Raw genomic sequence first — 18,117 nt, forward strand, 5'->3', positions numbered from 1 at the left:
AATCATGAAACTTTTACTGGTAAATCGCAATAGTCAAGAGACCCTAATTGATATAATTTTCACTTGTTATACTGTTATTATATTTCTATCAAAAATTATTATATATTATATATTTCTATTAAAAATTATTACGGTATATATTTGAAATTTATATTTTATATAATGTGTGACAATTTCACACTTTTTTTTTTTTTGTAAATTTCCTTTTCAAGGGATTCTTGTCATTTTCCTTGTAAAAATAAAATAAATTTAATAGTGACAGGTGGGGACAAGAATTGATCATGCAACGTGGAAGTAAATCTGCGCTGTATATAAAGCAGCTCTGCATTCACGGATTACTGTTAACTCCCTCAATTCAATTCCAAGTTCACACTGCACCGACTCATCCCAATTACTGTCTCTCTCTCTCTCGCTAATAATGCTGCTCAAAAGGCGGAATAAGCCTTCGCTTCCCGCCGCCTTTCTGCTCCTTTCCGTTATCCCTTACGCGCTTTTTGCGGCGGATTCGTCTCCGACGTCCAGTCCGATTAAGACTGTGGTGGTGCTGGTAATGGAGAACCGCTCCTTCGACCATATGCTGGGATGGATGAAGCAGAAGGTTAATCCGGCAATTGACGGCGTCGATGGCTCTGAATCGAACCCGGTCTCCACAACTGACCCGAATTCGCCTCGGTTGTTCTTCGGTAATCGGTCTCATTTCGTGGATCCGGATCCGGGCCACTCGTTCCAGGCAATCCGCGAGCAGATCTTCGGATCCAATGAGACTTCCGCGGATCCGCCGCCCATGAACGGCTTCGTTCAGCAAGCTGCGTCCATGGACCCGAAAATGTCCCGGAGTGTGATGAACGGGTTCGACCCGGATATGGTCGGGGTGTACAAGGCATTGGTCTCGGAATTCGCGGTTTTCGACCGGTGGTTCGCCTCCGTCCCGGCCTCCACCCAGCCCAACCGCCTCTACGTCCACTCCGGCACCTCTCACGGCGCCACCTCCAACGTCGCTTCCCTCCTAGCAAAAGGCTATCCGCAGCGCACCATCTTCGAAAACCTCGACGACGCCGGCGTAGATTTCGGAATCTACTACCAGAATATCCCGGCGACACTCTTCTACCGGAACCTAAGGAAGCTCAAGTACTTAGGCAAATTCCACCCCTACGGTTTATCCTTCAAAACCGACGCTAAAAACGGCAAGTTGCCCGGCTACGTTGTGGTGGAGCAGCGGTACATAGAGTCTAAGGTGGAGGCCGCCAACGACGACCACCCATCGCACGATGTGTATGAGGGGCAGATGCTGGTGAAGGAGGTGTACGAGACGCTGAGGGCCAGCCCGCAGTGGAACCAAACTCTTCTCCTCATCACGTATGATGAGCATGGCGGATTCTTTGATCATGTCCCCACGCCCGTGCGTGGGGTCCCCAGCCCCGACGGAATTCTGGGCCCCGACCCCTTCTATTTCAAGTTCGATCGCTTGGGAGTTCGGGTCCCCACCATCGCCATCTCCCCTTGGATACAGAAAGCCACCGGTACGGTATGAATTCAATAATAATATTCATCCTATCCTATTATTATTCTCCATTGCTAAATGGATGTCACATCTACTTTTTTATACGATTTTTAAGAAATTAAAGTAAGAGTAATGTGCTTTTCAATTATACCCTTCACTTTTTTAGTAATAAAAGCAATAAAGAATGCAAAAGTCATAAGGGTAAATTGGAAAAAATAGAATGATGGTGATGTTCAATTTTAAAAAGAGGACAATATTTTGGGACAAACTAAAAAAGAAAGTAAGACAATAAAATGGAACAGAGAGAGTACTTATAATGATCTTCCTATAATATAATCAAATCAATTTTGTTATTCATTTCAGTACTACGTACACTTTACTTGCTTTAATTATATTCTTCTCCCTATAATCAAATCAATTTTGTTATTCATTTCATCAGTACTACGTACACTTTACTTTACTTGCTTTAATTATATATATATTCTCGATCTGTAAGTTGGGTGAAGTCCCCCTATCCCTATCTATGAAGAATAGAAAATTATATTTAGTCCCTGAAAACTAGTTAACTTAATTAGTCTCTAGTTATTAAGTCTTCTACATTTTTCAGTGGTGAGTAAATAAGCAGTCATTATCTAAATAGGTATTATATTTAGAAAGAAAGGAATTGACATTTAATCTGATGATTGAAGGACTTAATTCTGTTATTTCATCATATTTGATAGAAAGACTAAAAATGTCATTTTGAGTAAGGAATGTTTTGATTTGTTGGTTGTTACCGTAGAAAGTTTCTTTAATTTGATTGTCGGTGAAGCATCACTTAAAACTAGTGGAGTTGGAGAGTGCAGATGAAATTTCGAATGTTCCAGAAAAGCGTTGGTTTATTATATAAAACCATAGATGAGATTAGATTGTTTGGAAGTATTTGAAGCATTTTCCTTATCCGTATATGAATTGCAGTTGTTCATGGGCCAAATGGGTCTCCCTTCCCTAACTCGGAGTATGAACATTCATCTATTCCGGCGACGGTGAAGAAGATCTTCAACCTGCCGTCGCCGTTTCTTACCCGGAGGGATGCATGGGCAGGCACCTTCGAGTCCATTCTTCAGAAACGGAAGGAACCTAGAACTGATTGCCCAGGTTCGTTAACTTTCCTTTGCGGAAGGATTAATTCTCTTTTAATCAAATTTCTATTTTTATCCCTCAACATTTTTTTTAAAACTGAAAATCCAATTTTTTTGCTCCCACAAACTATTTTGATACTCATGCATTTCTTTCTTTAATTCTAATTTGCCTACATTTACTTCCATGACTTTGTTGATATTATTGTGTTGTCTGTTATAACTTTTATCAATTGACTTTCTTTCTTTAATTCTAATTTGCCTACATTTACTTCCATGACTTTGTTGATATTATTGTGTTGTCTGTTATAACTTTTATCAATTGAGTTCAATTTTTGCAACACTTTAGTAATTTGATCATTTTAATATTTTATTCTTACCCAAAAAATGCTCATAAATAATATAATATGACCAAAAAAATTATTTTTCATTAAAAAAGTTGGGATAAAGGTCAAATTGGCCATTCAGCTATAGGACAAAGTACCATTGAACCTTTAAATTAAGAAAAGCTTCAATTAGATACTTTAATTCTTCATTTTTATGCAATTTAGTCAACAAATTTTTAAATTTGTGGAATTAAATTAATATTTATGTAAGGTTAAGGTAAAAGTACGTAAATTTTTTTAAAGACTAATTTGTATCCAGCTTCTCCGTCCAGTCCGTCCAACTGGACGGAGGAGGCATAAGTTTCTCCTTCCATCAGGACAAAGAAGTCAGGCAAAGTTTCTCCGTCTAACATGACAAAGAAGTCAGGCAAGCTTCTCCGGCTTTTGTCTAATTGGATGAAGAAGCCATGCGAGAGAAGTTATGTCCTACTTTTTTGTCCAACTGGACGCAGAGGCGAAAATGCCAAGGCTGACGAAGAAGCCATGGCTTGCGACAAAGGTAATTTAAAAAAAAAAAATTATTTAATTTATTTTGAATTAGAAACTTGTTTTTTTTTTTCCATTTTTTGTCATTATAATTAACTTTTTAATTAATAAAATATTTTTTTTACCTGTTAATCAATCTAATTGCCTAAAAAATAGGAATCAATCTAATTGCATAAAAAAATAGGAATTGAGGTATCTAATTGGATTTTTTATTTTTATATTTAAGGGTTTAATTGCACATTGGAATATAGTTGAGGGTCTATTTGACCCTTATCCCAAAAAAATTTATCAAATTATTGTTTATTACATCTTATGAGTACTTTTCAACAAGAAGAGAGAGAATTAATATTGTAAATTATCAATTGTTTTTAAAATTAATGTTAATTTAATGAAAAATATAATAAAGGATTAAATGTGAATGTTAGGAAAATGTTGTGTGATTAAACATGATCAAATTAAAAGTTAAATATTAAATAATAATAATACTACAATAGCAGTAGGATTAAAAGTATAATTATTTTTTTTTAAATTATCATTTAAAATTTCTACACTACAAAATTATTTTTTTTTAAAATTAATCATATTTAAAATTTCTACACTTTTAAAGGTTGGCTATATCTACAAGTCCACTAGATTAACAATGTGGGTAAGATTTCATGAGCTACCTGTTGGCCTAAACCAATCAAATTCTAATGTGGCCGGTGCATACCTAACACGTCAAATTATTGTTAAAACCACGTCGATCGATGTTAAAAGAAAAAAAAAATATTGTTAAAACCACGTCGATCGATGTTAAAAGAAAAAAAAATCCGTGCTCGCCCACGTGTTAAATAATAAATATTTGGAGTAAGATAATGTATTTTATGAGTTAGAATAATGTACTTTATATTTGTTAAAATAATAAAATTTTTGGGATAAGATATTGTACTTTATGTGTTAGAAACTTAGAATAATGTGTTTTATGTATTAGAATAATGTAGTTTATGAGTTAAAATGATGTATAATTTACTTTATGTGTTAGAATAATGAAAATTTTAGATTAAACTAATGTATTTTATAAGGTAAAATAATATATACTTTATATGTTAGAATAATGTATTTTAATTTATGTGTTTTTTGATCACAGTACACACAATAATAATTGTACCTACAACCTAACACCATCGTACATTTACTTAATGCGAATGATTGACCCTCATTTCCTTTTAAAATTTAAAGAGTACATTGCATTAAACATATGTAATTTATTTTAGTTAAGGACGGTATACATTGCACCCAAAAAAATTGAATTTATTGACATTACATAATTATTATGATTTATTTAGAGTAAATTTCACATTTTGTCATCAACTATTGTGGTACGGTTACATTTAGTCATTTTCATCGATTTTCAGTTTGATTGTAACAATTACTCCATTTAAATTTCTATCATTCTATCGTTTAATAAATATGTTTAACATATAATTTTATCATTTAAGAGTCTAGCTCTAACATGTAATTTCTTTTACTTTATCTTTTTTTGGTAAATAATTTCTTTTACTTTATCATAAACTCTTTTTAATTGAATGATACGTTACATGTTAACTCTCTTTGTTAAATAGTAAAATGATAAACTTTAAATAGAAAAGTAAATGAAAATCAATGATGTAATGTGACAAAATTAAAAATGTATGATTAAATATGACAGTTTCATAATAGTTGATGATAAAAAGTAAAATTTGCTACTTAATTGTTCAACTTATGGGTATTATATATAGGTTAATAAGTATGAAATGTTTTGTAGAATTAATTTTAGAAATATTTCTTCGATTAGTTATGTGTTTTTTTAATCATTGACTATCAATTAGTTATGTGTTTTTTTAATCATTGACTATCTATAATTAGTTTTCAAATTATCGATTATATTTTAAATTTTATCATTCATTTTTAAAAAAATTGTTTGGGAGGTGTTAATTATAATATAAGGTTAATTTGAACAAAATTGATAGTTTTTTTTTTTTACTAATTTTGGTTGAATTAAAAATTAGAACACGTTAATAGTTGAGTGATCATTTTTGAAATTAACTATTTCGTAATATGAATTATTCAACTAAAATATTGAGCGAGTACCTGAACCCTGTAATATACTGGAGATTAAACTAAAAAGACCAAAATTTTTCGTCATCTAACATAGTAATGTATGTAATTTCTTTAAACATTCGGTCAATTCATAATAACTAATGAATAAAAAAAAATTATTGTCATGGTAAAAAGATTTGGTCCCACTTTATTCAATATAGTATTATAGTGGTATGTGTATGAGATTCTTTATTAATGGTGTTGATATCCAATTAAATGTTTTAAAATTAGCTAAGTTGCTCCTTGTTTGGTATCCAAACAGCTCAACTCCCAACTCCAAAAAAGATCAGACAGGGAGGGCCAAACCTAGATGCAAAGATAAGCGAATTTCAGCAAGAACTAGTACAGCTCTCCGCCGTACTCAACGGAGACTATCTTCTCACAAGTTACCTAGAGAACATAGGCAAAGGAATGACGGTAAGACAAGGCAAAATCTATATTGAATCCGCCGTCAAACGCTTCTTCGAGGCCGGCCTCGCCGCAAGAAGAATGGGAGTCGACGGTGACCAAATCGTCCAAATGCGACCTTCTCTCACCACAAGATCCTCAAAGCCTTCGTCCTCTCAACATCATCCTTAGCTCCATTGCCGCCCTCAAACATGTGAACTCTCATCCCATTATATCCTCATAACATATATATTATAGATTTCTCTGTAGTGTTTTATGAACTCGTGTCATATTTTAAAATAGAAAATTTTTGCTTAGAATGATATGTTGTACCTCTAAGATTTTTTTTAGTTTATTTTTTATTTGGTAAGAATGATGAGAGGTACTACTACATTCAAGCATGACTGTTTTTCTATTTGGGAGTAAGATACGATGACATAAAATACCGTGGAGATTCCCCATATGTTACCTATATGTATGTATGAATCTTCCCCGATTGCAACATTGCAATCTTGGATTGGAATGAGTGGAATCGCAAATCTAATAAAGAAATGCCAATTTCTTTCTATTGAATATTTAAAGGAACTGTATGTGGAAAATTTTCTTTATCACAAATCTTCCAAATACTTTTTTCTTTCCAAAATGCTACATAATTTATGGAAAAAAGAATATATTTCCTTTTCTGCTTTTGCTTGCCTTAAAACTAATGTGAAAATTTTCATGCCTTTATTTCTCTCTAGCTTCTCTCTAGCTAGCCTATCCTCCTTGTTCTCGTAACAAGTTCCCAGCTCTGTTCCCCTTTTCTTCTCTGTTTATGTTTGCCTCTTGGTCTTGTCGCCCCTATGGCTGAGTAGATCCCCCTCATAACCACCACTCCTGCCATGGAAGAAGCCTCTTCATCTCTCGACATTTTGGAAGCCATCGAAACGCTCTCCGGCCTGATCCTTGTCGACGACGACCTCCCCGAAAATGATGGCGGCTTCTAGTATGCTCTTGTGGGGAAACTCTTAACCAATAAACCGGTTAAGTTCAAATTTATGAAGGATACTTTGACCTCAGTCTAGTGCCCGGTCAAAGGTCAGGTGATCTCAGAGGTATCCCCAAATCTCTTCTTATTCCAGTTTTCCACGAACTTGATATGATCCACACATTGGAAGATGGTCCATGGTCGTTCGAACACAACCTATTAGTCCTCTCAAAACTACCTCCAAACGTCCCTCCACATGATGTTAAGTTAGATAGGGTGGATTTCTGGATCCAAGTTCACAACCTCCCGTTGGGCTTCTTCTTAGAAAATGTCATTATCGCTATCGGCATCTTTGTGGGTAGGTTCATTCAGTTAGACTAAAACAACTTTGATGGGGTCTTCAAATCTTTCCTTCGCATCAGAGTTTCATTTGATATCACGAAACCCCTGACGGCAAAAATGAGGATTAAACGAAAAGATGGCGACTGGGCGTGGATCTCCTTCCGGTATGAAAGATCGCCAAACTTTTATATTGTCTGCGGTATGATTTGCCACATTGAAAGGTATTGTCCTAAAGTTTTTTAGGGTACTAAGATCAACGATGAGAAACCATTTGGTGCTTGGATGCGGGCGGTGGGCCGGCGTGCTCTTCCGACGACAGGTAGAAGGGGATCTTCCTCGGAATCGACTCGTACCGATGAGACAAAAATGCCATTCTGTCCAGGTACGGATCATAGGCTACCTATTGGTAGTGGGTTTGCAAGAGTCGTACAACTGATGCAAACCTGGTTGGGCCCAATCTTCTCTTCACATTCTAATTAAAAAATAACATTTTAGAAAGATTTATTAGGCTTGGTGAATTTGATTCGAAGGTTTAATTTAGGTTAGATAATGGGTTGTTTTTGGATTGTGATGTATAGCGGTTTGCCACGTCCGGTTGTAGAACGATAAAAACCGGGGATGACGCCACAAAGATGGTAATTTCCTTGATAAGTCAGGTTTGCCATGATCCACTCATTACGGCCGAACTCATCCCGAGTTCCAGAAAACACTCAGTTTCTATCTCAAAAATTCTATAACTGTGTATTTAATTTAGCATGCAATGGCCTTAAATAGCCATTAATAAGTTGATTACAACCACATGAACGAGATAATTATTAAATATAAGATAAACTAATTCTAACCAACAAACTAAGATAAATATGAAAATTAATATAATTCTAACAAACTAAATATAAAATAATTTTAAGATAATCTTCCTAATTAATTAATAAAACTAATTATTCAAAAATATTTCGATAGCCAATTATTGATTACTGTGCCCACAACAACAATAGTCTGAGATTGTGCATGACCAGAGTACGGGAGTTCTTAGGGACAACCACGTGTCCTCGTACTGCACACCCATGTAGATGGACACAACAGACGCACCTAATGATGTGGATATGGGCCAGCATTGCCTTGACTCTGATTCTATGGGCTTCTTGCTTTTGGATCGGAAACGAAAAAGAGTAGATCCTCCTAGCACACATTCTGTTGAGTCCAACATGCTTATTTCTTCTCAGACAGCAACTATCCCAAAAAACTTGCCAAAGGCTGGCCTTGTGGTTCAGGCATGCTTAGGACAATGAGTCTCTTAGCCTGGAACTGTCGCGGGCTTGGGAACCCAGCGAAAGTTTAGGTTCTAATGGATTTAGTCCATTCTAAGAAGCCCAATGTGGTGTTTTTATGTGAAACCTTGACTACTCTCAATAAATTACAGCCCATTAAATCAAAGTTGGGCTTAGTGGGCTGTTTCGTTGTTAATTGTGTGGGTCACAGGGGTGGCTTGGCACTCCTATGGAAAGATGGAACGCAAGTGAACATTAACTCCTTCTCAAATAATCACATTGACTCGAACATCTGTGTTCACGAGGGGGACTCACCTTGGAGATTCACCGGCTTTTATGGCTTCCCCGAGAGACATCGACGTCATAACTCATGGGCTTTCCTCAAGCGTTTATCCACCATTAACCCCCCGTCATTGGGTGGTAATGGGGGATTTTAATGACATCCCCTGTCAAGAGGAGAAGTGTGGTAGTAATCCCCAACCTAATATACTTATCGAAGGTTTTTGGTAAGCCGTTGAATCAAGTGGATTAAAGGATTTCAAGTTCGGCGGGTATCTATTTACTTGAGAGAGGTCTAGAGGAACTTCGGATTGGGTCCAAGCTAAACTTCATAGAGTTCTTGTGACCGGTGACTGGTGTGATTTATTCGACCAAGCTGTTGCGTTGTCCATTGTTGCTCCACAAAGCGATCATCTTCCTATTCACCTCCAGATCGTGCCGTCAGCTTCTATCCCATGAAATTCATCCTTCCGGTTTGAGAATCTGTGGTTCAGGGAATCAATCTGTAGAGAAGTTATGCTTCAATGCTGGTTTAATACTCAAGGGCAAGTCCTTCTTGACCGGATTGGTCGCTGCGGCAAAGCCATATGGAATTGGGGTAAAACATATGCTAGGGATTTCAAGAGGCGCTCTACATATTGGAACAAATGCAATGAAAAAACTAAACATCGTCGGGACCCTCATGGGCACGCGTTGTTCTAGGAGGCTCAATGTGAATATCTACGAGTTCTTCATCAACAGAATGACTATTGGAAATGAAGAGCAAAGCAGTTCTGGCTCAAAGAAGGTGATACAAACTCTAATTTTTTCCATTCCTCTGTTTGGCGCAGGAAACAGAACAACAGTATATCTCGACTGAAAGGGGATGATGGCAGTTGTGTCCCACGAGGTATGGCTCTAGATTCCCTTATCACATCATATTTTAATGGTTTATTCTCCAGTAATAATGCTCATTATAATGATATTCTGGATAGTATTGACCATAGAATACCTGCTCAACAAAACACCCTGCTTACTAGAAATGTTTCCATGTTAGAAGTGAGGGAGGTTGTGTTTAGTATGAAGGCTGATAAGTCTTCGGGGCCGGATGGGTTTAGCCCGGGGTTTTTTAACATTTTTGGGACATTCTAGGGGGGGGGGGGGAGTGGTTATGTTATGCTCAGTTTGTATCCAATCTGGAAAGCTCCCAACTAGCATTAATTCCACCCACCTAGTCCTTATTCCAAAGAACTGTTAGGGGATCTCAGACCTATAGCCCTTTGCAATGTGCTCTATAAATTCATTTCCAAAGTTGTTGCCAATAGAATTAAACCCTTTCTCAACCACCTTGTTTCCGATTCACAATCTGCCTTCGTTTCGGGTAGGCTTATAACTGACAATATAATGGTGGCATACGAAATCAACCATTACCTTAAGAGGAAGAGACATGTTAGGGTGGGTTTTGTGGGTATCAAACTGGACCTTAGCAAAGCCTACGATCGAGTTGACTGGATTTTTCTTATTGTTATTCTTAAAAAATGGGCTTTGGTGAGCAGTTTAGTAATCTGATTGGGGAATTTATCACCATTGTGGATTATAAAATTCTCCTTGAAGATAGAGTTATTGCACTGTTTTCCCAAACAGGGGCATTAGACAGGGTGATCTCATATCCCCTTACTTATTCATTTTAATCCTAGAGATGTTGGAATCTATGATCAAGAAGTCTAGGAGGAGTGGTCAGATCCATGGTGTGCAGATTGCTAGGGGAGGAGCTCCTGAAATCTCAAACATTTTCTTTGCAGATGATTATTATATTTTCTGTAGGGCAAATATGAATGAATGCAATGTTCTAAAAAGTATCATCGAGGGTTTTGTGGGAGCTTCTGGCTAGATTGTAAACCACTCTAAATCATCTATCACCTTTAGCTCTAATGTGGATTCTGTTCTTAAAGGAAATCTGTGCTCTTTTCTTGAAATTAGTGAAGGCAACCTTAATGGAAACTATCTAGGCTTCCCTTCTCTAATTTGTAGAAAAAAGAGGGAAATTTTGGGGTACATCAAAGATAAGGTGGTGAGTAGGATCAAAAGATGGAACACTAAATTCCTATCTAGGGCGGGGAGAGAGATCCTACTGAAAAATGTTATTCAGGCCATAATACCTACCTATGCCATGAGTGTTTTTCTCCTACCTATCGAAACTAGCAGGGAAATAGAGAGGGTTATGAATGCATATTGGTGGGTTGTGAAGGAGAAGGGAATAAAGGAATTAGGTGGAAGAGTTGGGAAGCTATGTGTATTCCAAAAAGATGGGGTGGAATGGGTTTTAGGAAGATCCGAGAATTCAATCTGTCTATGTTAGCAAAACAAGCCCAACGTTTAACATACCAGCCCGACTCCTTGGTGGCAAAAATGTATAAAGCAAAATATTACCCTAGAGGATCTTTTCTTAATGCAAATTTGGGTAGCAATCCTTCTTTCATTTGGCGTAGTATCTATGCAACTCAGGACATCATTAAGAAAGGTTTTCGTTGGAGGGTGGGTGATGGGGCCTCTATCAAAGTCTGGTCTGACCCATGGCACCATAATATTTCTCTCCCTCTTGTTCAAACTCCAGTGATTGAGCAGTTAGCTGACATCAAGGTGGAATCCCTTATGAATATGCAGAAGACTGGTTGGGAGACTGACATTCTTAAGGATTTATTTGCAGAGGAGGATGTAATCTAGATCACAAAAATTCCAATTGCTGAAACAAAGGTTGCAGATCAAGTCATTTGGATGGGAGAGAAGAATGGCTATTTCTCTGTAAGCAGTTGTTATAGGATGCTCCAAGAAAATCTCATAGAGGATATTGTCCCAACCTGGGCTAGAATGCAGAATCTTAAACTCCCTCCAAAGGTAAAGGTCTTCTGCTGGCAGATGAATACCCACTCACTACCAACATATGGCATGCTGAGAACAAGACATATTCATACACCAATTACCTGCCCACTCTGTAGTGGTGAGGATGAGAATTGTTTCCAACTCTTCGTCCACTGCGGCTTTGCTAGAACTTGCTAGGACTTGTGTGGTGGCATCCCATAAAATAACTTATCATCCCTTCATGAATGGATTGATCACAACTTCAACACTCTGGAAGACAGTGCCCTTCTGAAAGTTCCTTGCAGGACCGGGGCCAGCCGACTTAAGCCTCTTGGAATCCGATGTGCCACCACCCTCATCGGGCATCTTGTACCAATCTTGCACTCCCCGCCGGATTAACAGCACCCGATAATGGTCCGTTGTGCTACTGTACGCCTCACTCAAGGTACGAAACTTGAACACCACCAGCGCCATACGAGTATCCAAGTTCATCCCCGCCACGAACTTCTCTACCTTTCTTGCTTCGGTCGGTACTAGAACAGGGGCGAAGCGAGCTAGCTCCAGAAAGCACTTGTGATAATCCTGCATCAACAGAGATCCCTACTTGACCTGCAAGAACTCCTCCGGCATGGCCGCCTTCACATGCGCGGGATAGAATCGAGCACGTAGCTTGTCCTTGAAGGATTCCCATCCAAACCCAGGTTCCTACCTCATCACTAGGCCTTCGTGAACCCACTAGAGGTCGGCCTCTTGCTGCAGATAAAAGGTGGCCATCTCGACACGTCGTCTCTCCGAGCACTCCACCACCTCCAAAATCTTGTCGAAGGCGCGGATCCAGTCTTCGAGCACTACGGGATCCTCCTGACCCGCAAAGAAGGGTGGGTGCTGCCCCGCCACCCTCTGTTGTATGTCCGGCTGCCCCCGATGGTTATTATTGACCATCACGTTGCCCAGAAATTGGGTGATCTGCGTCAGCTGGTTAAGGTTCTACATCAGCTGCTCGTTGATCGGGATGTCAGGGACCTCTTCACGTCTTCTAGGCGGCACTATCGTTGCTACAAAAGGAATACTCGTGCTACGAACCGGTCTTCCCAAGTCGCATAATCCAAAAGTGAGTGCACGGCCGAGGACAGAACAAAGAACACAATAAAGGGAAGCACAAACAAATGCATGTAAATAAAGCGCATCTTCACCGCGAGTCCTAGTTTTCACACATCCTAGGATTCACGTTTACCTTAACTTCTATCGATCAGGTCCTAGAGTGTCAGATTCTCAAGCCCTAGAGTCCCTACCTAGGCCTCAACACAGGCTCTGATACCAACTGTAACACCCCTAACTTTCAGGGTGAGATAAGCAATAAACTTAAGGCAAAGCTATCAAATCTCAATACTAAACAATATAAATGCAGAAGCGTAACTATACCAATAGGGGGTGCTACGCCACATCCAGGTTCAACCACAACCTAGATATTAAGGCGAATTCAAACATAAGTCTCAAAATCCTCAAAACCAACACAATCTAACTGTTATTACAATCATATGTCTAAGGCACGCAGGCTCAAATGTCTAAACATCACCAAAATCACAAAGCTAGAAACATAACGGAGGAATAGAACAACAGCTAGCGTTCTCACGTGCAGATTCTACTCCATACCTGGAAAAAAAGTTAGAAATATTAGCAAAGAAATGCTAAGTAATACTCCACTCACACTTGTGAGAAAATACGTAATATAACATAGCTTTGTAAATAGATTTTACACACACATATAGAATATATGCCAACGAAGCTATCCTTTGTTTAAAAATCAGAGGATTCAACAACAATAAGCTGAATGAATCATAAACCAAGGACACCTCAACGAATTCAATATCAAGGAATGAATCCGCAGTACCACAGTTCCATAATAAGACACTTAAACAAAGCACAAGCTCAACTAAACCACACAAGTGTAACCAACAAATCAATAACCTCACATCACTCCCTTAGAGTGACACCACCAAGAAACATAGAATAAGCTCCAAACCAAACCTCCTAACCATAATATAAGTAACATATCACAGAGGCATATAAGCCCAATCACAAAGGCGTATGAGCCCAATCACAGAGGCATATGAGCTCAATCACAGAGGCATATGAGCCCAATCACAGAGTCATATGAGCCCAACCACCCTCCTTCCCTAATAATAAATACATACAGAGCCGTAGCTCAAATAACCTCCTCTCCAAGGGTATACATGACACATGAAACCCAAAGAATCACTCACAAGAGTTCAAGACCTCAACCTAACAAACTCAAGTCTATTTCCAAAGGAAACACCCATACCAAAAAGTACTTAGGTTCAGAACATGAATAACAGGACATCATGCTCAAAACATTAACCCAAGAATCAAACCAACAATACTCAATCAATATTCCAAGATAAATTACCAACAACCATGAATCAATACTCAATAATCAGGATAGTATACTCAACAAAATACTTAGAATATACTCCAGGAATTAAAGATGAAACAACAGAGCAATAGACCACAAAACTGAACTGGAAACAGAGAGGGAAAATACACTGGCGGAACACCTCCGCGGAACACACCACTCCGTCGTACCCATCCGCACGAAGGGAGCGGAACCATTGGGCGGAACACACCCCTTCGCTACTACACATCGCTGGCTCATGTGGAAGGTTTCAGCGGGACACATTATACTGCTGGACCTCTCCGCAATAACAACTCCAAACCCAACACACTCAGACTGAATCAGACACGATGCAATGAACACAGTAGGTAATTCCAATATTCATATTAGGATCAGATTACACATTCTAGAAGCCAAATAACACATGGAATCCATCAAAACAATGACCAATTATACCAAGGTTCAAGAATAGCTAACACAATCCAAAGATCTACAAGATAGGTTCAATAATCTAACAAAACACAAGCTATTTCCAAGAAATAATTCACAGGATTTCACAATTCACCAAAACACATATATATGAGAGTGAAAGTAGATTTAGTGAGACATGTAGTGTTACTTTTTTATGCTAGCTTCTCCAAACACACATCCTAGCTCACCCAATCAAACCACCATCATCACCATGATTATCTTGCCCCAAAGAATACCCCAAGGAAACCATAAGAAAATCATAAAGGCTAAGGAAATGAAGAGTAAAATGCAATCTAGTAATGATCTAACACTTACCCAAGTCTAGAAGCTCTTAAAAGGTAAATCTTGACTTGAATCCTTGCTAGGAAGAGAAGATGATTTGTGTAGGGCTTTAGGGATGAAAATGGCGTGAATAGTGTGTAGGTGGAAGATGAAGACTAGGTCAATTTGTTAATATAAGGCTTTTATATGAATCCCACAAAAACTATACATACATGATATATGTAGCTTTAGGGTAATTAAATCAAACATGGGCATTTAAAATAAGAATGGTTGTCTTATTCAAGAATTAATTAAATGGAATAAGGCTTGAGTCATTAAAGAATTGGGTCAATTAATGTGTACAAATTATTATAAGGGATGAAAGACTCCAATTAATATCGCTTACACAATAGGCTAGATTAGGGATTGCAAATTTATTTAGAAGAATAAGGCTTAATTAATTAAATTAACCCCACGAAAGAAAGAATTAGTGGGGTACAAGGCATAATTTAAATTCGGGTATCACAGTATGAAACTGACAAGGGTGATGACTAAGAGTTTGTGAAGCATGTTGATATCCAGGTTGAGTATGGAAGGGTTCAAGTTCCTACAAACGTTGAGGTTGAAAAACAAGGTAAGACAATCCAAGTTGATGATGCAGTGAATCTTTCAAATGATGGGGCTTAATTTCACACTCCTGTTAGGCCTATTCCTCAATAACCATCTCCACTATGGTTGGGTAGAACATTTAGTAATAAAGTGGAGTTCAAAGATCCAGTGAAGGTATATGCAATCCAGTTTGGCAAGGAGTTGAAATTCATGAAGAATGACAAAGTGAGGTGTGTTGCTAAGTGCATGCAAGAGGGTTGTAGGTGGTAAGTTACTTGTAGAATTGATAAAGATGAACAGACCTAGCAGATAACTACTTTAAATGACAACCATGAAGGTTGTCTTTGGGTACATGATAACAAGTTTGTGACTTCCTCATGATAGCAAAAAGATGGAAAAATGAAAGTGGTTGGATTTGATGGGCAGCCAATAAAGGATGCACTTTGGAAAGCAGCAAGGATCACAACGGTTACTAGTTTCACTACAACAATGATTGAGCTAAATGAATTGGATATTGATGTTTTTAGCTGGTTAGGTGACAAACATCCTACACAGTGGACTAGGTCTTATTTCTCCCCAACTCCAAGGTGTAATATGCTTGTAAACAATATCTATGAATGTTTCAATGCAATGATATTGGATGTAAGGGATAGTCCACAGATTAACTGCCTTGAGATTATTAGAAAACAAGTGATCTTTAGGTTGTTTGAGTGCAGAAGTCAAGCTAGTAATTGATCAGGATTGTTATGTTTAGTCATAGCAAAAAAAATTAGAAGTGTTTGAAAAATAAGCAGCTGATGAAGCTTAGTAAGAAATCAACTAATGAATCAAAAAGGGATGAATCTCATATGTCTAGAAAGATTGACAATCTTTACTATTCAAAATGCAAACAAAAAGGCCATAATATCATAAGGTGTCTTCAGAAAGCAAAAAATACAAATATAGGCCAGGTAATTTAATTAATTGACGATTATTTTATAATTTCAGTTAGATATATATAATTAATTGTATTCATTTTGGTACTACAGAGAGGCTGTGGCAAAACAGATTGAAGTTAATACTCAACCAAATGGGAATGCAAATGCAGAATAAGTGTTTCTTAATCCTCAACCAAATCACAATGTAGATGCAGGCCAGGTAATATAATTATCTCATTATTAATTTATAATTTCAGTTAGAGATTAATAATGCACTTTATTGAACTATGCTACTAGAGAGAGGTTGTGGCAGAAGAAATTCCAGTAAATACTCAACCATTTGAAAAAATTCCAAATTATGAGCTACATACACTATTTGACTGTCCATTCCAAGGAATTCCAAATATAGGGTTTCATTTAGTTAGAGGTAATTACATACTTTCATTTTACTAGGAAATATGTAATTAAACTTCCATTATATTTTACTAATTGGTTCATTTATTACTGTGTAGTTGATCCATTACTCAATATTGGAGACAATATTATTGGAAATTGGCTAACCAATGTTCAGAACCTGCCAGTTGAGACTAGTCAAATCGAGATCAGACCATCAGGTATTTCATGTTCAGGAATTGCCAGTTGAGCCTACTTACAATTTTTGTAATTTTTATGTCAATTACAATTTGAGGAAATGGATAACACAACACAGCAGTAGGAAATGGATAATAGTATCTTAGAAGGGAGAGTCAGGGTGAATGCTTCTGAGATAATGTCAAAAAAAAAAAAGCACAAATCAAAGGAACAAAAGTGACTTGGACTCACTAAGTCAAGTACTAAGGTGGCAATGAAGTACATGACAAGGTCTTCCAACATTATGAAGTTCAAAAATGACAAGTCCACTACAATTGAGTTAGATTGACAGTTCTTTAGTTGTGGACAATGATTTTTGGTTTTTTTTTTTTTTTTGGTACCAAATGTTGTAATTTTGTGGAAAACAAACTAAACTAATTGCCAAAAGTTGGTGGTAATTTGATAATCAAGAATGTTTTATTTACTTTGTTTATTTGTGAATGAATTTGTTTTCCCTGTCAGCTATTTGCATATAATCTATCAAATGAATAAAAGCAAACACCATTTCATTAAACAAGCAAACACCATTACATAATTTGTCATTACAAACACTATTGCAGAACATTTTTAGCTCTTTTCAGAAATTGCCTAAGGAATAGAGAGCCTTTCACCACTTCTACACTGCAACACATGTACAATTGAAATAATTGAAAATCACAACCAGGATTGACAACATAAACCAAACCACCACAACTCTACATGAACAATTCAATTTAGACTTCTTATCCTTAGTAGCAGTAGCTCTTAATTTCATTTGCAGCCTTTTTAATTTCTCCGTCATTCCGATTTAACCTCCGTAACAATCTAGGGATTATTGACTTTGATCTTGAACACATTGGTGGGTCGTACCATCTTACGAATCCACACCCATCAAAACTCATTCCCCTAAACCAAAACTTCTTCATAATCAAAACAAACAAACAAAAAATCAAATAATTACAAGAGAGATGTACTTTACTAACCCTAACATATCCTTCGTACAAACGCAAAACCTCCTGCCCGAATTGTCGTTCGTCCACAACGTTCGGAACTGCAATGATTGGCTACACTGACAAATGGGAATCGACGTTGAACAACTTCTTGATGAATTCGGACTCCACTCACTATTGGTATTCAGCACAAATTG

General features: G+C 37.4%; 1 protein-coding gene across 1 annotated transcript; it reads left to right on the forward strand.

Annotated features, from left to right (window-relative positions):
- The first annotated feature begins 345 nt into the window (after positions 1 to 345).
- On the forward strand, positions 346 to 6,577 carry LOC116003617 (non-specific phospholipase C2). The gene is made up of 3 exons (XM_031243512.1): positions 346 to 1,520; positions 2,459 to 2,638; positions 5,872 to 6,577. The coding sequence occupies exons 1-3, from the start codon at positions 419 to 421 to the stop codon at positions 6,186 to 6,188; spliced, it is 1,599 nt and encodes a 532-aa protein (XP_031099372.1). The 5' UTR covers positions 346 to 418; the 3' UTR covers positions 6,189 to 6,577.
- The last annotated feature ends 11,540 nt before the right edge of the window (positions 6,578 to 18,117 follow it).

Source organism: Ipomoea triloba, chromosome 14 (assembly GCF_003576645.1).
Source record: "Ipomoea triloba cultivar NCNSP0323 chromosome 14, ASM357664v1".
In the NCBI taxonomy this organism is placed as follows: Eukaryota; Viridiplantae; Streptophyta; class Magnoliopsida; order Solanales; family Convolvulaceae; genus Ipomoea; species Ipomoea triloba.